Source organism: Gobio gobio (assembly GCF_949357685.1).
Source record: "Gobio gobio genome assembly, chromosome: 8".
NCBI lineage: Eukaryota > Metazoa > Chordata > Actinopteri > Cypriniformes > Gobionidae > Gobio > Gobio gobio.
In genome coordinates, this window is record NC_137114.1 from 16,712,420 (window position 1) to 16,735,142 (window position 22,723).

Below are 22,723 nucleotides of genomic sequence, written 5' to 3' on the forward strand. Positions count from 1 at the left end.
AGTTAGCAATGCGCTATCATGAGTACCTCACTTCTTGAAAGGAAAGCGCAGGCTTCTACAGAGATTTATTGTTTATTATAATACATTCAGGGTCTACAGCATCAAAGCCATGGTCTTAATACAGGAAGTTCTCTAGTGGTAAATAAGACCCAGTTAGTATTCAAACTGCACCTGTGTTTATCTTCCCTGAATGTCCTACAACAACTGTCCTGTATATAAAGCCCTATTCAGGTGGGATTAGTTTAACATGGAGAGGTGGGGTAAAGTAATTGTTACCAGAGCTTCTCAGTGATTTTAGTCCCGTCCGAAAGTGCCATCTCAGTAATTATTACAGATACGGCGACTTTTACCTTCTGTAAAAAGGTCCCGAAAAAATACCTCAGGTAATACTAATCCCGTGAGAATAGACCCGCTGTAAATATGTACGTAAATATTCCGTCATTTCCTGTTTAAACCTAGTTTTCCATGGTTTTTCAAATATTCGAATCGGTGGGACAAAACTTTTCTGCTTAAACCATTCAGATAAAAAAAAGGTTGAAAGCACTTGTCAGAGGCACGAAACTTCTTTTAGCTTTGTAAGTGCCTATTACCAACAGAATCCAATCATTTCGACCAGACCCAACTGTTATATATAGATTATATGTGTTTGCACGTGATATCAGGAAGCAACTTAATACGCACACGACGACAGGGAGGTGAAGGTGTGTAAATCGAGTTACCCCTCCCGTTTCTGCTACTGAGATTTCTTATTCCGTGAGAATTGGCCATTAATATTAAACGTCCTGTGGTAAAATGACATTACTCCAGCTATCCTTGTAAAACTAATCTCGTCCGAATAGGGCTTTAGTAGGATAATTTCTAAGTATGACGCACTTGCATTCTGGCTGACGTTGAGGTAAAAGTCTGGATTCAATCTTTTGGAACAGTTGAAAAAAGTTAGGAAGTCATATTGTTCTTGAATGTTCCATTACTTAATGTCTTTAGAGGAAAATATACACGCTTTATTATGTCCAAGTGTACTTAGTAGTGCAGCTATTGGTGATTTTACATTTTTATGAGTTGCTCAGATTACCATGGTTGATTTTTATAAGGACATAAAATCATAAGTTTACGTTATTTATCCAGCCTTAACATTTGTGCAAACAGAGAGTAAAAATGGCTGATGTTATACCATTGTACTGGTGAATTTATTTCCTGTATCATTACCTCCCGTCTCGGTCAGAGATCTAGCTCAGGTTAGGAAGGTGCGTTACAAATGTCATTTCACAGTACATAATAATGTAAACTAAATGATACATTTAAAGGTTGGTGTGTCAATGTAATATAAAGACTTGTAAATGTATTTCACTCATAAAGCAATTAAACCGAACGCTCTGAATGAAATATTGAAATATCAAACCAACTACCTGTCTGCCGAGGAAAATGCTACTCTGTTACGGTTCCTTGGGCGTCCGCTTGGATTATTTTCATCTCTGCTTTTGGAATATAAATGAAAGGAACTCTTCAATCAACCAGGTTGTGAAATGCACTGATTTTTTTTGGTTCTGTTTTTTTCTTTTCTTTTCTGTGTGTGTCCCATGGACATGATTATGGAATTCCTTAATGTTTCTTCGTATTCTTAAAGGAATAGTTCTGCCGAAAATGAACATTTAGTCACTCTCATTTAGTTCCAAACTCGTGTTTGTCCACAAAAAAGTTACCCTTGTGAAAAAGAAGTGAACTGAATTGTATTGAATGTGTGCTTGTAGGGTACAGCGCGGCTAAAGGCACCCCTTAAGAAACATGTGCTTTTCACTACTCCCATAGTGTATGATTGCAGAAAAAAAAAATGTATTGAACATTGATGGAGCAACAGATTTTGTGTGAATATAAATCATAAATAGTTTTAGTTTGTCAGTACTCTTCAGCTGTATTTCAAAGACAATAGAATTATTCAATTATATGTAGAGATGTACTTAAAGGCACAATATGTAATTTTCTCCACTAGAGGTCGCTTATTCAAAACAAAGGCGTAGCTTTATGACGCCTTGATTTCACGGAATCATGTGAGTTGGCCTTCACCTCTACAGTCGGTGGAAAAGAATCAGACGGGACTCGGGCAGAAATCATATTCATGGATGAGCTCATGTATTAAAGATGTATTAAACGTTACTGTAGTGTGAAGCAGGGTGGAGCAGAACGAGGCCGCTGGAGCGATTGCTAAAGAGAAACGAGACACGGCTCGAGAGCAGTGGAGCTTTTATTATGCCGCAGACGAGCGCTTCTGTTTCTTCAGCTTGTGTGTGTGTGTGTGTGTGTGTGTGTGGGGTAACGCAGCGCTGTTTTATCATATTAGATGCATTTTGAGTGTGTTGAAAGTCATGTTATAATGCTTCTCTGTGCGTTCGCTCTGCGGCTACTATGAGACTTGCACACGCAGTAAGATAGATCGATACTAGGCATGGTAAAACATGCTACTCACAGGAAATCAAGAAAACCAGATTTAAACAATAAGACTAACTGTGTTGAGCTGTATAACAATTATTCGTTTTCTGTCAAAGAATGTATCCAAACCAAGCCTGTTGCACTCCTCTCAGAAACTGAAGCCTCCGCGCCTCGATCGCCCCCTGGTGGCTGGTCCCAGCATAGCTCATAAACCCCACCCCTCCATGTATTAGAATGGACACGAGACACACTAAACAATTACATTACACTTCAAATAATTGATTCCTAAAGATGGACAGTTTTTATTACGATGATTTCATTTCAAGTGTTTGTTTTTAAATCAGTTAGGTTTGAGTTAGTTATTTGATACTATAAAAACGGGGGGTGTGACGTCATGATTGACAGCTGAGATTGACGGCTGCTCTGAGTGAAGTTGTCACTGAGGCACTAACAGACTTTTTTTGGGAGGAGATTGGAGCTTTAGCTTTAATTTCTACATTTCTATAACTGTTTATTTCACACCAGCATAATGAATTGTTCTGCATCTGCGAGAGTGTGGGCGAGCTTTTGATAATCGCGCCTCTACTTCCTGTTCTCTCCTGCGCAACTCCGGTCCCGAGATGTCAGCGCCGTGAGCGGGGCCTACGAAAGCTTCAACTCTGGTCAGCGGAAGTCAATGAAGTTGCGTCGTCCATTTTTTTTTACGGTCTATGATCCAAACAGTTGCTCACCTGTCTAATAAAACACATAATAAAGTGTCTTTGGTGTTTCCATGGTTTCTACAAAATAAAAATAAAAAACGGAAATCGATGGTAACACGGAAAATATATAAAATTGTTCTAGTGGTTTTTGGATATATTTAAATCCAAAAATCTTACATATTGTGCCTTTTAGTCCGACTCAATGTGATTAGCTATAATGTATTTTCATTTAATTGCAAATAACATGCAATGAACTGTCTGAAAACATATTCAGTTCACTTTTAAGTATATTCAAGTACTCTTTTAATGCTAACGTGCTGCTTTTTCACAAGGGAATGTAGCGTTTTTCCATACAACAACAGTTCATAGTGACCATAAGCTGTCACCATAAACATCATAAAAAGTAATATATACGACTAGTGTGCTACGTTCTAAGATTTCTAAATCCACTATGAATGGGATTGTGTGGACGAAAGCGGCTTCTTTTGAGTTCTGCAGGAAAAACAGCACACGAGTCTGATACAAAATAAAGGCCCGTTCACACCAAGAGTAACAATTACAAAGATAGCCATAACTATATCAGCTCTACGCCAGCGGACAATATCGTGCTGTTTATTCCAAGCGTGTGCGGCGGATTTATAACTGCAGAGCTCTTTAAAGCAGGATGGATTCTGATTGGCTGTCAGTGTTTTTATCGTTCATCGGCTGGATAAAATGGTTCTGAAAGCGATTCCAATGAAATAGTTTATGTGCTGTTATGTGAACTGTGCAATTCTTTAATATTGAGACAATTTTTAGAACCATATCTTTATCGTTATCACTATAATTATCGCCCTTGGTGTGAACACGTCTCATGATTTGATGAACTGTTCCTTTAAATGTAATACGAACACAACTGTCAGTTATTAGATTTTTGAGGGAGGATTGTACCATGATTGTTTTTAATTAAATGTCCTCTTGGTTTCTTTCTCTTCTCCTAATTTGTGTTGTACAGCTTGTATGAGCTTTAAAGTGTGATCTCTGTTTCAACACGTTGATGGAAAAGCATGTCTTAACGCTGTGATATTTGTTTGATTCAAACCTTGTTAGTGTAGCTAATCACTGTTGTGATGCATTCAGAAAACTCTTTTGACGATTATGTTGCACTTTATTGCACTTTGGGTTTAAATATTAAAAGATCATGTAAAAGCATCCCGTTTCTACTTTTAAACGTTTGAGGAAAAGTATTTGTCTTTTAAAGAGTCTATTATATTTCACTACCCAGTTAATTTAATGGATAAAGGCTGCATTGTTTCTCACAAGCAGCCTATCTTTAATCTGCAGTTTTCATCAAGCTCTTTTAGATATGAAATGATTAATGATGTCAATGGGCAAGGGGAAGATAATGGTGGAGTTTTTTTCTGCTGCGATGGTGTTTAGAGTCTGAAGGTATCGCAGCTGAAGAGCTGATGGAGACTCCGACATCACCAGAGACGCTTCCTTCAGGGCCCGCGAGGCGTTCATCTCGCCCTCGGCTGCAATCACCTACACACACACACACACACACACATACAAGAATAATACACTTGAGCCACTTGTGTCATATGTTGTGCTGTCTCAGCTTTACAAATTTTATAGGGCTGTAATTTAGATGTTCCTCTAAATCAGGGGTCTCCAAACTCGGTCCTGGAGGGCCACTGTCCTGCAGAGTTTAGCTCCAACCCCAAATAAACACACCTGTCCCAGCTAATCAGTGTCTCACAAGGCCCTAGTAAGACCTTGATTAGCTGGTTCAGGTGTGTTTATTTGGGGTTGGAGCTAAACTCTGCAGGACAGTGCCCTCCAGGACCGAGTTTGGAGACCCCTGCTCTAAATGATCCCAGAAGGCCCTTAGAGCCAGCCTGGTCCTTCCAGACTCTCGTACCCTTAACCTTTAGAAAATGTTGATTGTCAACCTAAATATTATAAAAAATAGATGTTTTATTTTCAGTCACACTTCATATTAGTTGGCCTTAAAGCAACACTATGTAACTTTCTTGTGCTCAAAATGTACTACATTTATTTAATGAGCGAGTACATCATGAATCCATTTTCCAAACCGTGTTTTTGTCTTATCCTGGATCACTGCGCGGCACACATATAATAAGTGTTTATATTCGGACTATTAGTCCGGTTCGGGTCGCACCACTGTGGAGGAGCACAGTACCTGCGTGACTCGACATAGACATAAACAGAGAGAAGTAGCTCCGGCTATACTGTTCTTCCGCAAGACACATGCCATTTTCTTTATTAACCGCCAGAGCGTCAAAAGTTAGCATTACATAACATTACTATGGATTTACTGTGTAACTGCGTTATTTAAAGTCGGCATGAAACTTAAGTTGCGATTGCTTTTTTTCGCCCTATTGTGATGTATATCTGAGAGAAACGGCTTCTGAAATTTGAAAAAAAAAATGTTGATTTCATCCTTAGGTAATTGATTGGACTGTTGGAAGTTGGGCGTTGCTAACAAAAGGGAGGAAACAGACAGCGATAGCCCCGCCCTCACGCCATAGCACATGACAGGAAGAGAAGCGAAGTCGTTTCGAGGGGGGAGGGAAGGTTAACGTTTTTGATTAAAGATTATGAGGACACATGAATTAAAGAAATAATAATGAAGTGCACAGATAAATCATTTATAATCAACATTACAATATTACATAAAAAATAAGAATGGTCAATTTTTGATTTCATGGCGACTTTAACTACAAATTCCCACATTTACTGCTAATGAGCTTGAGGTATGGTTGTGTTTAGGAGTAAGTCTATGGTTAGGCTTATGAGTATAAGGGTTTAGGTTACAATTACGGTTAAGAGTAAATACTTAAAATATGTAATTACAATGTATGCGAGTCAACATCTGCTAAGTGGTAATAATGGAACAAGAGTTTTAAAAAGTGATTTTACACTATCATTTACAACCAAATCTGCATTTTCATGGGTTTAAATAAAATATTTTTGTTATAAGAGATGATAAAAACAACTTTGTGCATCAAAACATCATTTTTTTTCTTGAAAAAAAACCCCTTGTTTTTCAAAAGTCAATGTATTTGTGACCGCTGAATGTAATATTTTTGACACGCCTTGTCAGTCTCTGAGTAACATGTAATCTAAGCCAGTAAGTATAATGAACTAAGTAAAAAAAACATCTCCAGCAAGTTTTATAATTACCCAAAAATCAAACACGCTCACGCATGTCTGTCAAAAAGAGGCTGGCTGTCGGTTGGAATATTAGAACTAGAAACATTCATGGGCGTCACTAACTTCAATGAATAATTGCCGGCTAAGAAACAAATTATTTCCTTACGATCCATTTGTTTTCAAATTCACAACATTTGAATATCACGACATCGATGTCTGTCAAAAAATAACATGCACAATACACGGTAGTATTTACGAGAACCAGAGGTCCAGCGAGTACACACATTTCCTGGAAAACCCACACTAACAAATGTGTTAAATGCGTCGTTGCATGCTGATTTGGAACTTGATGAGTGTTTTTTTTTTATTTTGATCACCATCTTCTCAGTTAATTTTCAAAAAAAAAAAAAAAGATCATGATTTGTTACATTTAATTACCCCATAGCATATTTTGTCTCATGTACCTCATAAGTCAATTCTATCAAGTGGTAAGTGTAGTTAATGGGGGTGGGATTAAAAAAGTTCTTCTTCCCACTCCTTTTTGGGCAAACGGGAAAATAACTTTGCACATTACATGCAAGTTTTTTTGTGTGTTTTTTTGTGGATTAACCGCACAAACTGTCAAAAAAAGATGTTAATTATGTTTCTTTCTGTTAAAATGTTCACTTGCCCAAAATAAATAAATAAATAATAATAATAAAAAAGGCCACCTAATATAATGTGTGACCTTATTTTCTATGCAATTCTCAGTTTTAGCAGCCCCCCTAATCCGTTTTGAGAATTTAACTTAGTATTGAGAATTTTGTTAAACTAACATTCAATAAACATCAAAATTAAAAACATATAAAACCCTATATGCCACAATGGCTAACAGGTTTGCAAATGCAGCTTAAATGAATGCATCACTCAGCAGCAGATGGCTAGTTTGGCACCAATTTTTGGTTTGTAATTACTGAGAAACATGTTTCATAAGAATGTTTTTCTTACATGCATGTCATGAACAATTGCTTGCTTGCACAAATAAGGCCTCAGAACACATTGGTGCTTTTGCCATGCATCGTTGACGAAATATTCACTTTGTGCACAGTACTGTTATATAGCTGATACCTTAGTTTCCCTTATTTGTACCTATAGTCAATGTTGGGCCCTTTATTTGGGCAGTACTGAGCTGACTTTCATAATTAAATACCAGCACTTGAAGCACTGCACTGGTGTTGGTCTCACCTTGGCACGGGCTTCTCGAGTTGCTTCAGCCTCTGCAGCCATGGCTCTCTGGAGCTGGAGCGGCAGTTTAACGTCCTTTATCTCCACCCGCTCCACTTTAATGCCCCACACAACAGTGGCTTCATCCAAGGCAATCTGTCATCAAGACGATACAAAGCTATCAGGATCTGTGAGTATGATATACCCTTCTCAGGGGGCAGATACCTGGGTTTAGCTTTACAGCAGAAGCGTCAGTTTAACAGCAAAGAAATATTCCCGGGCTGTGCCCAAAATTGCCCCCTGTACCCATATACACCGCACTTTGCTAATTTAACATGTAGCGATTTGATATTTTTCAAATTTATTTCAATAGTGTTTCGAACAAGATCATATTTAGGTCGGGACTTGTGGAGTTGTCCATGTGTAATTGACTGGATAGTTGTGATTTGCTACTGATGGATCTCATGTGAGTGACAGGCGACCGCCCTCACGCCAGTAAACACGTCATCATCAGAGCAGAGAGTTGTTGTACCTGCATGCTGCATGAGATGCCCTCTCGGTCAGACAGCAGCTCAGACAGGTTCTTCGTGCCCAGGACATTTCTCAGGGTGGTCTGTGCCAGCAGCCGTGTTGCGTGGTCTCCATTGGACACGTTCACCACGGAACAGATCGGGTCAAAGACGCGAAAGTACACCACACCGTCCACACTCACGGTCACGGAGTCCTTCGTCAGGAACTGTTCTCACATAAACACATATAGATGCTCATCTGAATGTTGATCCAAACCTTTAAATTATATTCAGATTTAGCTTTCCAAATCCTGTTGATTTAACTTTGGTTTGTCATTTGGTCTACATACCTGTAACCAGTGTTGGGGGAAACGTGGGAAAAGTAATGTGAGGTATGTAATCAGATTACTTTTTCAAGTAACTAGTAAAGTAACGCATCACTTTTAAATTTACAATAGCATATCCGAGTTAAAAAATGTAATGTATTGACTGACAGCTCTCCCATCCTCATGTTGAGAGGAATAGTGTGTGCAGAGGTGTTGTGTGCGCTGTGTGTGAACATGATGATTATTGTAGCGCTACACTAAATGTCTACATGCATTTACTCATCTCACTTGCACAAAAACACATTCAGTATTCCTCAAAATGAATACAATCAGCGAGATCATGCAAACTCAGAGTATTATAGAAAGCTGCAATAATTAAATGTTAAATGACACAAATATACTTTATCTCACTTTATTATCTAATGTCTTCGCTGCGCCCTCTAATGTACAGGCGTGATTTGCTTATTCAGTTTTTATTCAAAAAACAAACCAAGCAAAGTCCAGCCCAGGTGAGAAAAAGTAACACACAAAGTAACATTACTTTCCATAAAAAAATGTACACAATTGGCTGCCTTTAAGGGAATAACGCAGTATTGTAATTAAGTTTAAAAGAAACTTTCCCCAACACTGTCTGTAACTATAAGGTTCCCTAAATCAGAATATGTGTGTTGCCATTGTTAACTAAGTATAAAAAAAAATATTCCTTCATCGAAATAAAGCATGATTTCAAATATTAACAGTGCATCTCAGAAATCGCTTATACATCTTTAAAAAAATAAAAATAAAAACCTAACTGAAAATTTGAAATATTGTCTAAAATAACAAAGTTATAAAATTACTAAAATGACTAAATATGTATATTTTTTAAATGATAAAAGTGCATAGCAAAATTACTAAAACTTAAACTAAAATTAAAATGAAAACTACATATATATATATATAGGCCTATATTCCTACCTCTTGAGCAGGAATATCAAATGTCACGGTTCTCAAGTCCACCTTCCTGAATGTATCAGTACATGGCAGCACAAAGAAAATTCCTATGAAAGAAACATATAAACAATAGTCAAATGTTGAAAATTGTATAGGCTATTTAAAAAAATGATGATCAGGGATGCTCGAATGACTTGTTACGTAATATAAATATGTACAGTTGTGTGAAAAAGAAAGTACACCCTCTTTAAATGATATGGTTGTATGTATTAGGACACAATAAAAAAGGTCCTTAGCCGGTCTAAAAATGAGGTAAATACAACCTCAGATGAACAACAACACATGACATATTACACCGTCATTATTTATTTAACACAAATAAAGCCAAAGTGGAGAAGGCATGTGTGATAAACTAAGTACATCCTCTGATTCAATAGCATGTAGAACCACCTTTAGGAATCGTTTTCCTATGATTTTGTCAGTCTCTCACATCGTTGTGGAGGAATATTTGCCCTCTATTCTTTACAACATTGCTTGAGTTCATTGATGTTTGTGGGCATCTGTTTATGCACAGCTCTCTTAAGCTTAAGCCACTGCATTTCAATCGGGTTGAGGTCTGGACTTTTACTGTGCCAGTGCAACACCTTCATCATTTCTTTTTCAGACTTTCTGTTGTAGATTTGCTGGTGTGCTTGGGATTATTATCCTGTTGCGTGATCTAGTTTCGTCCAAGATTTAGCTGTCTGGCAGATGGCCTCACATTTGACTTTAGAATACTTTAGTACAGAGGAGTTCATGGTCGACTCAATGACTGTGAGGTGCTCAGGTCCTGTGGCAGCAAAACAAGCCCAAATCATCATCCCTTCACCACTGTGCTTGTGCCGATATGCTGTGTTTGGTTCTCTCCAAACATGGCGCTGTGCATTATGGTCAAACATCTCCACTGTCCAAATGACATTGTTCCAGAAGGAATCTTGTGGTTTGTTCAGATGCAACTTTGCAAACCAGCTGCCATGTTCTGTTTAGAGAGAACAGGCTTTCTGCTGGCAACCCTTCCAAAACAAGCCATACTTGTCCAGTCTTTTACTAATTGTACTGCCATGAACTTTGACATTTAACATGTTAACTGTTAACAAGTCCTGTAGAGTCTTGAGGTGTAGCTCTTGGTTTTTTTGTTGTTGCAATTTCTCTGACATTGGGGTGAATTTGCTGGGACATCCACTTCTGGTAAGATTGACAACTGTCTTGAATGTTTTGCACTTGTGAATAATCTTCCTCATTAGCCGCGTTTCCACCGCAGGAACTTTCCCCAGGAACTAGGAACTTTGGGCTGGTACTCAGTGTGTTTTTCGACCACAGGAACCAGGGTCTAAATGAAGTTCCGGGTAAATATTTTCCCCTCCAAAAGTCCCTGCTCGCGAGGTAGTACTTTTTCAAAGTTCAGGAATTTTCGGGGGTGGGACTTGAGCGCTGAACATGCTTATTGGTTGACTCCACGCAGCATTTTATTTCAACCGGCATTTTTAAAAGTCTTTTGCGAGGTTCGTTCTGCATTCAGTATATCAGTCTTGCTCTTTCTGTCCGATGGCGCGCGTTCGTCTCCGCAATCTCACGGTCAATGTCTGTAATAGCTGATAATAACATACGTTTTCTTATTTTAAATCTAGCTTTACGAGCTTTCAGAATATGCTTTAGTATCAGTGCTCGTCTCTTTTCCGCAGTTTTGTTAATGACCTCTTTAGTAAACCAATACTTAACCAGCAAAAGCAGCGCTGCTTGAATCTCCTCCATACTTGTTATTGTTGCAGACAGTATCGCACAAAAATTATTACTGTCCGTCGCTGACTGGGAGGAATAGTCGCGCGCAGTCCCACGTCTCTGGACTAATTTGCCTAATCTTCATGGTACTTTAGACCGCAGTGGAAACGCAGACAGTAGCAGGTCTGGGGGGAAAAGGTTCCTGGTACAAATTGTTCCGGGTAATTTCGGTGGAAACGGGGCTATTGTAGAATAATGGACTTTGAAATGTTTGAAATAGCTGTACAACCCTTCCCATATTAATGGGCAGAAACAGTTGCTCCTGGAAGATAATTGTTGACGTCTTTCTTCTTTGGCATTGTTTACACACACCCAAAGGCTCCAAACCAGTCTTTCTTCTTCTTCTTCTTTATGCCGAGTTCACACTGCATGATTTGTAAGATCTCAGTTCTTTTCACACTGCATGACTATCTGGGGTAGCGTTCAGTTGCTGCTGTGTTCACACTGCACGATGTATCGGCGACAGGAGGTTTCACACTGCATGACTTCACAATAGGAAGAATCGCCGACAACTCTGTCACATCCGCAAAGTACGTTTCACAAGCAAACACATGTGAGAAGTGACCAGTAAAACGACGCAAGATCACGTGTGCGTCAGACTGGAGTTCTCTCACGAGACTGGAATTGTTGTTAAAAATGATAGCCCGCAAGAAGCTTGTGATCCAAATTGTCTGTCCGCTGATTCGCTGAGGAAATGGCTGGGGAGATGCGGGGAGCAAGGATTGTGTTCTTGCAAAGAGAGTTGGGGATAAATTAATAATTTTGCAATGTGCTTCTGCTGCGGCTGGTCAAGCAAATGTTTGTGCTTTGTTTCTGTTTGATATAATTGTAAATATATCTATTAAAATACTGATATTCTGGTCTATAACTCCTCCCTGAACCTCCCGCTGCCCTGTATCTCGCTCTCATTGGCTGAAGGTCATCGCCAATGTATTTCTCAGTCAGAACACATTTCACACAGCAGGATTTTGAATCGCAGACAGGTCCAGGTATTTAGCAAGCCAAATATCTCACGGGCTTTCAGATCGCGACTTTGATAATACACACACAGATATGATTTCGGGCATTTGTCTGCGATTTTGCAAAAACTTGTCGGCGTGTCAAAAGCAGGGCTAAAATCAAGCAGTTTGAACTCAGCATTAGCCTGTGGCCCCATCAGGGGCATAGGCAACCAACAAGCATTTTCCAGACGTCTTTTTCTTGAGCCAATCGTTCTAGCTGCCCCCACGTGTGGCTCATCCTCCTCAGATCTGCCTCCAGATCACGGCGTCAGGTGTTTCTTGGTCGTCCTCTCTTCCTCCTCCCTTGGGGGTTTCAGGTGAGGGCTTGCCTTGTGATACTGTCTGCAGGCCTGTGGAGGGTAGGTCCAATCCACCTCCAGTGTCTTTGCAGGATGTCATCTTGCACGTGTTGCTGTTTTGTTTGTTGGTACAGTTCTTCATTGCTGATCTTGTCTAGCCAACGGATCTTGAGGATCCTTCTGAGGCAGGTGTTGATGAAAACCTGGATTTTGATGATTGCTGATGATCAATTAATCAAAAAATGTGATTAACAGCGTCTGAATGTTACTTACCCTCTTCATTCCTATGGAAAAAGTAAGGGTGTAGTTAGTTTGTCACACATTGCTTCTCCAATGGCCAAGTTTTTGTTAAATAAATAATGACAGTGTAAAATGTCATGTGTTGTTGTTCAACTGAGGTTGTATTTACATAATTTTAAGACCAGATTCTTTTTTATTATGTCCTGATACATAAACTATAGAATTCAAAGAGGGTGTACTTTCTTTTTCACACGACTAGTATTTAACAATTTTGATTAAACTTATGTGTTCCTTTGATTAATGGGATCCAGGAGTTAAATGGATTCCAATAAGCTGGTGTTAAATGAGTTGAAAATGAAATCCTTTTTCATACCAGGTCCTTTTGGTTTCTTGTCCACAATACGACCTAATCGAAATATCACTGCCCTTTCATACTCCTTCACAATCTAAGAGATTGAGAGCCAGTGAGTACATTGTATGTACAGTCAGTCATCATTTACACAGATAATAATTATTGTTTTGAACAAGACATTTGATTGTCTATGGAAAATCTACCATAACAGTCTTCTTAAAAACAAACCTTACCTTCATGCACATAAAAATGGTAATGGGAAACAATCCAATGGTGATAAGGATGGCGATAAATATAATGAACCAGCCGAAGCATCCCAGCGAGGGTGTTTTATCATCTGAAAGACATGGAGCCAACATGTTGTGGGACTTTCCATGCATTGTACACCCGTGCACCTCTTTTTTTGTGGGAGATCATTTAGAGATCACCTCAGCTGCAATGATAATGAGCTGAACCATTCTTAAATTGTTCCAATCAACTCTGATACTACTTTTCTCCAATCAATCAATCAATCAATCAATCAATCAATCAATCAATCAATCAATCAATCAATCAATCAATCAATCAATCAATCAATCAATCAATCAATCAATCAATCAATCACATCTTATGTCCAATTGACTAAATAATATCAGGGCTTTATCTCATTGTCTGATTTGCATGTATTACAACCTTTGCAAATAAACTTTCAAAAGGCTTCTTTAATCAAGTTTAAATGTTTCAGTTATACATTTAATTGTATGGCCATTTTAGGACACTTACGTAGGACACAAAAGGAGGTGCTTCGCAGAATCCAGAACACCCCAACCCGAGTTGAGGAGTCTCCATCTGTGGCCCCTCAATGGGAGCCTTCAGGCCTCTCCCAGAGCATCATGAACACTATCTCATACCCCTTTTCCACCAAGGCAGTGCTAGAGCTAATTCAGAGCCAGAGCTAGTCCCAGTTCATAGTTGGTTCGACTGAGGAGCCTTCTAAGAACCGTTTGCTTTTCCACGGGCTGAGAGCCACAACAGAGCCAGGTCTTACGTCACTGTATACGTCTCATCTCTCTCAGCAACGCTAGCGAGGCAGCGGCAATGTTGCCAAGTATGTGGTTTTGCCGCGGGCTGTTTTTTCATGTCCGCGGGATGAAGCGACCCCAATTATGTGATATTTAGCCCCATATTGCGAATTTTAGTAGGCAACCATGCCAAAAAAAACACATATTTACCCCCAAATGTGATTTTTACTGGGGAATCCCCCTCTGGAACACGATTGGGCTTGTTTTGAGTAGCAATTGGGGGGGTTTGTTGTGAAAACCTGGCAACCCTGGGCAGCGGGAAACACACACACACACCAGGCTTGTTCGAGACGCATCGTCACTGCGCAGACCGATCCACGTATGATATAAAAAAAACGCATGAGTGAATCAAAAGCATAAGGAGTCATATGCTCTCGCTGGACTCGTTATCATACGGCGATCGGTCTCTGCACAGCACCGCTGCGAACAAGCCTTCCATCAACAATGCAAACGTTGCGTTACTATTCATTCACATGGCTTTACGATCCTACATCGGCATCAAAACACAACGCAAACACAGCGAATCCAACGCATTCATGTAGTTCGCCGTAATTTGTATAGACGGAGATTACAAACGAACAGCAGCTGTTAGCTCCATTAGCTGCTATTTCAAACATGGCGGATCTCAAGTTTGTGTTCGTCTTGTTGACCCCGCCCCCGGTGCCTGACGTAATTGGTTCTTACTTCTAGCCCTGTTCTAGCCCAGTACTTAAGAACCACTTTTCCTGGCTCGGAGCTAGGGCTTTGTGTGTGGAAACACAAAGAACCGATTTGAAACTAGGCTCTGGCTCCGATCTAGCTCTGGCTCTGCTTTGGTGGAAAAGGGGTATCTGAGGCAAGGGCACCCTCTATAAAAGGTGCCTGTGTACACCCTTAAGTGGTCTTAAGAGAAATTTTCTGACTGGTGCTCGGTCCGGAACATAGAGCCCCCTAGCATCGGTCAAGTAAGTTGATGACCTGCAGACGCTCTCAGTGAACGTGTCTTGTCTTGAGTCAACCCAATGACTGTAAAGTCATAAAATAGTGGGAAAAAAAAAAAAGCGGGGGTAGAGAGAGCATTTTCTTGTGGTGCCCCCCTGAGCACTTGGTGCCCCACGCGCAGCACGTGGTGGGAGCCGCGGCACTGTTCATAATTGTGACCAAACTGTCTGCTTACAACAGCGTCGGGTGTTTCATTAAACATTCAGTGGCTCGACGGCAAGAAAAAACAATCCAAACAATCACGATATTGAAACCTTTTTCATCATTAATCAAAGCTATTATTCGAAATGTAGGCTGTCAAGAAGGAGGCAAGAGGGGCAGTGTCTCTTCAAAAAAACTGAAAGAGACAATATATAATATTACAAAAATAAAACAACGTAAATTATATATATATATAAAAATTACATTAAAGCTACACTATGTAACTTTTCCGTCCACCAGAGGTCGCCTCTTCAAAACAAAGGCGTAGTTTGATGACGCCACGTTTGAGCGCAGAATCTTGGGACATGTGGTCTTTACCTCAAAGCCGGTGGAAAGGAGTCAGGATAGGACTCGGGCAGAAATAATGTTCATGGATGCGATTATTAAAGTTACTGTAGTATGAACCAGAGCAGGACCGAGTGTTGTGGAGCTGAGCAAGGCCGCAGGAGCGATTGAAGACGGGACTGTTATTATGACACGGTCGCCGGCGCCACTTCCTCTTTTCCAGTCATAAGTATGAGGTAACGCAACTCTGTTTATCGTATAAGATATATCTGAGTGTGTTGAAAAGGAAGTTATGACGTTCGCTCGACGGCTGCTATGACACTTGTTCACACTGCAGTGAGAGTAAAGCGTTTCTGCTAAATAAAACCGAGGGTAACGCAGATATGACGCAATCGACAGGCGACTCCATCAAACGCATAGCTCACACGTCCCGGTTCCTTGGTTAAAATAGCAATTTCTCACGCTTTACAAATAGTTGGAAACATTTGGGATATTCTAAGTACTCAACTAAACAAAATATATAACACTGGCCTAGTGGTTTTTGGATATTTTACTGCAAAAATCTAACATAGTTCATCTTTAAAAAGTATAAAAAAAAATTTTTTAATTGTTTTTATAAAGTAACACTGTCCAACAGCGACACCCGCAGGTAAAGTTACAGACCTGCCAAAGTCGTGCAATGATTGGATGTCGGACAGCGTAAGCGTAGCATGGGGACGTAATGACGTACCATTAATCGAGCTAAGTTCTATAACATGTAAAACAGGAACATGAACGGAATATTCTAAAAGCAACAAATTTAAACACCTTAATCAGAATATTGTTTTATTCAGAATAAGGTCAATAATTTGATTACTGCTGTCCATGTAAACATGTGACTAATTTGACTAAGTGATCTTAAATGTGGAACCCTATTGCTAACAACACTGTTATTTTGTGTTTGATTGTTTTGGCCTATTTGAAATTGATGTAAAAAAAATATATATATATTTATTAGGGCTGTGTAAGGTGGAAAATAATCAAAGATATTTGAAATAGAACAAAATCATCTGCTTCGCTGTTAGCAGCCATCGTCGTGATCAAGATTGAAATTGACTCAACCCCCTCCCTCTTAACGCCATCAGGGGGGCCAGTTGGAGTTAGAAGAACAAAAGAATGGCTGGATGGCAAAAAGGTTTTTACAAGTTTTGTCTGATTGGTTATTTTCAAACGTCTTACGGTTTGGTCTGATTGGTCAGTTTTAAAAGAGACCTATTTGAATTTGGTGACATCAGGGAAGAGGATAAAAGAGGATTTCAACTGTAGCTCGCTCTCTTTTAATTCTCTGCTTTCTCTTGAGAGGGCTCTCTTTGGATTCTCTGGTTTTCTCTAGAGAGAGCTGTTCTTTAGCTCTCTCTCTCTTTCTCTCTCTCTCTCTCTCTCTCTCTCTCTCTCTCTCTCTCTCTCTCTCTCTCTCTCTCTCTCTCTCTCACAGGTAACATTCTAGGCAGAGGCTTACTGAGCATAATTAAGGGCTTATGTTTACATCTATTTGAAACTATTTTAAGTGTAACCATAACTAGAATTTGTGTTTCCTTTTAAAAGAGATTTCTGTCTATGATGTAATTGACATTTTACATTTACTTGATTGTTAATAAATTGTTACATTTTGATCCTTTCTGAATTAATCTGTAATTATTAACTATCTCCAATGTGGAACGGTATAATTGCAACAAAGGGTTAAAACGGAACGATTAAATGTATGATTAACTATCAAATATAGAAGACCAAACAATCGGTTGGGATTCTCTTCTAAATGCGACAACTATGATAAATGGAGTCAGATAAAGAATATTATAACCAAATCCATTCTTCTAGCTGAGACACTGAACGCGTGCGGCCTTCACCGCGGTTCGCTACTGATCCTTGGAGCGAATTCATGCGGTCTTACAGTTGGTGACCCCGAATACGTGATGTTGCGAGCAGACGAGCAACGTGTTTTCAGCGAAGTATTGGATTTAAAATCAACAAGAGATTTGAGCTTCTCTTTTTCAGCTGTTCTGTTGATCTTGTGAATGGATTAAAGCTGACCCTCTGACCAGGGAATGGTAAGTAAACCTTCTTTGCCTTTCAGAATTGTTGAGGGAAAGTTTTATTTGCAACTCACACATATAGACACATTTCTAGAACGGGTAGGTATGCCCACTATAGATCGGAACCGTAGAAATCCGATATTGTGTAAGAATTAGACGTGAAACATGACTTTTCAGGGAAATAACAGCAGCAGTGCAGATGAGGAAATTATGGCAATCTTAGGCGTACAATTACAAGATCTCCTCGTTCGATTAAGCGATAAAGGATTGGGCCTGAAATGGAGTAACAATGAAATTATATCTTGGTATACTGCTAAGGGCGCACAACTAAAATCTGAATCAAAATACAAGAAAATCCCTGCTGCAATTGTTTATTTGCTTCGTCGTAACGATCTCAAGACAATGGCCGAGAACGAACGAACGATAGCAAATATCAAAGAGATTGAAAGATTGCGATCTGGCGAATTACAAAAGTTAAGAACAAAAGTCGAAGCGGTCGCATACGAGCAACTAGAGTGGGCTAGGCAGCGTGAAGAAATGGCAACAAAAATTGATCAGTTACAAGGAAAACTTCAAACCAGCAATAATTACATATCTGCTCTCGAAGATTGTTGTGATAATGCAGGATTTCCAGTGGCCGCAGTAAAACAAGCAGCACTGGATGAAATTTCTGAACCAGCAAAGCCAAATGGTAGTGATGACGATGATGTTGCGTTAGGATACAGGCGACAGAGAGAAACTCGTAACCGAGCCCCTGTATTAATGCCTGAACAACCAAAACCACGAAGCCTGATAAAGACTCGCACAAAAGCTAACGACACAGCGAAGAAATCAGTTAAGGTCGCCGTGCTTAAAACTATGACTAATGCGAACGACGAAATCACAACGATCAGCCGTCCGTTAACCTGCGAAGAATGTTCTAGACACAAACAAGTCGTTGGAGTAATGCCAAGAAAAGGGCCGTTTCAACCCTACTGGGAAACATTGATGTTACAGGCCACGGTGTTTAAGCTAGAAGTTAGAGACGTGTGGCAAATAGCACTTCTCACTCTCCCTGAAGAGCTCAGACCGAAACTAACCGAAGGCATGAAATCTGGCAGCATAATAGACCGAATCCGTGACGAAACGGACAAAGCCATATATGAACGACTAAAACAGGCATTATTAGAAATGAGGGGACCGACACACGCAGACTGGAGCAAAATACTAGAAATCAAACAGGAGAGTAATGAAACATTTGAGACATACGCCGAGCGGTTATGGGTAACTTACAGAGAACACTCAGGATTAGAAAATGCAGATCGAGACCATGAAGCGTTATTACAACTTGTAAAAATAATGCTGGCATCCCAATCCAACGGGCTTTGTCAAATGGCGTCGATCCAGTTAAAAACACATTCCAATCCATAGTAGACTGGGGCTCAAGAATAGAAAATAGATGGAAATCTAAGCTAAATGCTGAAAAGTGCATGACTCCCATAATGCTTAACAGCAATGGGATTAAAAAGCATGTTCACTTCGTAGATGAGGTGACTTGCTCTAATGAATCTGATGCATTTAGTTCAGAAAATGCATAAGAAAGTGTGTCTATTTCAGCTCTTAAGGGGATGCAGGATGATTTGCAAGCATCCGAGAGTCATGAATATACTAAAACTCCAGGAGAACATAGCAGACAACCCAATGGCAAAGAGAACAGGTTTTGCAGATCCTGTCAGAAAATCGGTCATGCCGAGGAAAAATGCTGGTCGCTGGGAAAAGGTCGACCTCCGCCTTATTTTGTGAAAAATAAGAAATTACTTTCTAAGGGCAAAGAACAGCGCTCATTTGCAGGTAAAACTCTCAGTGATCTAACTGCAGTGTTCATGCAAGGTCTTCAGCTATTAACTTCATTTGCGAGCGGGCTAGCAGCCTCTTAGCAAGGAGTTTAATAGTAAAACATCCAGATTGCAATGATCCTGTTATTATTTTCAAATTTGTAATTGTATAACACATTTTGCGCATTGATTACACATTATAGTTGTTTGTGCTACAAGATACACATAGACAAGTCAAGTTTATTCTTTAAAACACATGATCGCTTTTAAGTGGTGAAACACTTAGGATAAAGGCTGTAAATGCTGCGCATTCTAGACCATGTATCTTGTGTAAATTGGAATAACTTTAATACTGGAATTGTACAGCAATTTCAAGTTGCATGTGTCGATGTTGAATTTGTTTGTCTCCTATAGTGGAAGCTCTGCTATTTCCCATATAGCTGCAGTAAACCATAAACAGGAACATAGAATCTGGCTATTAGAATAAATTGTTACATTTTGATTCTTTCTGAATTAATCTGTAATTATTAACTATCTCCAATGTGGAACGGTATAATTGCAACAAAGGGTTAAAACGGAGCGATTAAATGTATGATTAACTATCAAATATAAATGATCAAACAAGTTGGCATTCTCTTCTAAATGCGACAACTATGATAAATGGAGTCAGATAAAGAATATTATAACCAAATCCATTCTTCCAGCTGAAACACTGAAGGCGTGCGGCCTTCACCGCGGTTCGCTACCGATCCTTGGAGCGAATTCATGCGGTCTTACAGCTGTCAAAAGATTAATCGCGATTAATCGCATCCAAAATAAAAGTTTGTGTTTACATAATATATGTGTGTTAATTATTAATCTGTTAATTATTATTTATATATAAATACACACACAAGCATGTATATATTTAAGAAAAAAATATTATTTTTATATATAAAACATATTTATATATATTATAGATTATATAAATGTATATACATGCAAATATTTCTTAAATATATACATGAATGTGTGTGTATTTATATATAAATAATAATTAACAAAGTACACACACATATATTATGTAAACACAAACTTTTATTTTGGATGCGATTAATCTTTTGACAGCCCTAATATTTAAATAATAAGAACAAAAAAGTTAATGTAATCTTTCATTTGATCTCCTGAGTTCTGAAGGTGAAGCACCTTCTTTTGTGTCCTACATCAGAGTCCTAAAATGGCCACAAAATTAAATGTATAACTGAAACGCATTTAAACTTGATTAAAGAAGCCTTTTGAAGGTTTATTTGCGAAGGTTGAGATACATGCAAACCAGACAATGAGATAAAGCCCTGATATTGTTTAGTCAATAGGATATTACATTTCTTTTTATCCCAGGATTACATGTCAGGCTGGTAAACGTATCAAATTCCACAGAAACAATCCTGCTGCCTTCCCATGTGACTTACGATCACACATACAATCCCTCACTGAATGCATTAATATCACTGTCTTTAGTCATGTACTTGTCATGTAATTGACGGCGACATTATTGCCATGGTGCATTGTTATTTTACAATAATTCTAAACACTTTTTTACATGTTATTGGCAGTTTTGTGTATTACAATTGCAGTAAAAAAAAAAAAAAACATTTAATTTGAGTAATGTTTAATCATTTTAAGATTTTTTTTTTAGATATAGAAATGTGCACAGGCATACCTTGTATTATATGTCTGCCATTCTCAGTCGCCCGGTCTTGAACCCTGATTACGGTGGTCATCTTGAGGAGCGAAACAACTGTAAGATGTGTTATAGCAGATGGCAGGTAACAGAAGCTGTTAACGTGTGCTCACCTTCTCATGAGGGTGTGTCCTGCCTCCCGCTAGACCACAATACTGGAGGAGGGGAGCATTCTGGCTAATTTGATATCAGATGTGACTGTGCATACCATGAACCTGAATATTGTGTGGTACAAAATAATATTTTATCTGTTCGGGTATATTTATCAGTCTGTCATCCCTGAACATACCATATGCTATGCAATAAATACAAAAGGTAGATAGATTGTGGGTAGGCATAATATATTTTTAATGTAAACTTTCTTTTAGTGCTGTTTTAAACTAGATTATTCACACATTTTTCTGTTTAAAACAAGTTTTTAATATATTTTATAATGTAATAATTTCACAGTAAATCACCAAATTAATGTAGAAAAAACAAAGACAAAGTATATTTTAAATATTTGTTTAATGGCATCTTTTTATGAATGAAGGCCCGTCTCACTGATACTACTACTGATACTGATGTCTCTATGAAATAGACCCTGCCCCATTTTAAACATTAATTATAGCTATTCAACATTACAGTGTAATGGAAGGCTTTTTAACATTTATTAGGCTTCAAACTTCATTAGTAGTTAGTGCTGCTGTGACTTTAAGATCTGCCGCTGCCGAACATGACACGGATCTGGCGTGCTGTCACACGCGTCCCATTTCCTCACAACTCTTTAAGTTCATTAACTCATTTAAAACTGTTCTTCTGAGGATATTTGACAAAACGGACATTTAGGCATAATTCGGTGTGTTATAGTTTGTTCAAGAGCGAAAGAAAACTGGATTCTGGGGCGCTGTCTTTGCTCATGATGCTGGCACGTAACCCACACCACTCAACCTACATGACAATGCGTATCATATGCACGTAAAGCAAAGCAGAGCAAGTTTAAATATCCAGTTTCTAGTCTGTATTTCCATCTTGTAATGCCGCTGTTTTGGGGTATTTTTTTTTTATATAAATTATTTGTAATAGAGCAGACAATGAGTTTCTAATGGGGTATGTTAGAGCCCTGCTTGTTTTTATGAAATATATGTATTGACTGCATGATCATTTCACCGTATTATGTACTGCCATGCGAGCCGCAGATTAAGCTAGTGCCAGCCCCATGAGGCTTGCCAGCCGCGCAATGAGTAACACTGATGTGAAATCACATAACATTGCATCACACATGAAAAATGCTGATATATGACCAGATATGACCTGTGTATTATGTCATGACATGGATTTCTTTATTTGAATATGCTCCTTGAGGTATTATTTGTAAAACGTTGCCTTAGATAACTCCTCAGTCGAAAGATTCTGACGATCTTATCTCGGTTCCCAGAGATAACGGAAATGAGCATTGCATCAGTTTTGCTGAAGCTATGGGGAAACTCAAATGGCATTTCAGCCCAGCAAAATGGGTGTGGACGACTGCCTATACAAGTAGGCGCTGGATGCCATATCGTCAGAATCTTTTGACTGAGGAGTTATCTAAGGGAACTAAGGTTATGCTAGTAACCGAAATGTTCCCTTTCGATGTGTTTCCCTC

At 39.0% G+C, this 22,723-nt stretch overlaps 1 protein-coding gene across 1 annotated transcript; it reads right to left on the bottom strand.

Moving 5' to 3' along the window:
* Positions 1-4,454: 4,454 nt before the first annotated feature.
* stoml3a (stomatin (EPB72)-like 3a) lies at positions 4,455-21,139 on the bottom strand (the record flags this gene model as incomplete). The annotated part of the gene is made up of 7 exons (XM_079823279.1): positions 4,455-4,649; positions 7,509-7,643; positions 8,020-8,223; positions 9,280-9,362; positions 12,987-13,059; positions 13,199-13,302; positions 21,079-21,139. 7 exons carry the CDS (start codon positions 21,137-21,139, stop codon positions 4,455-4,457), a joined length of 855 nt encoding a protein of 284 aa, XP_079679405.1.
* Positions 21,140-22,723: the final 1,584 nt, after the last annotated feature.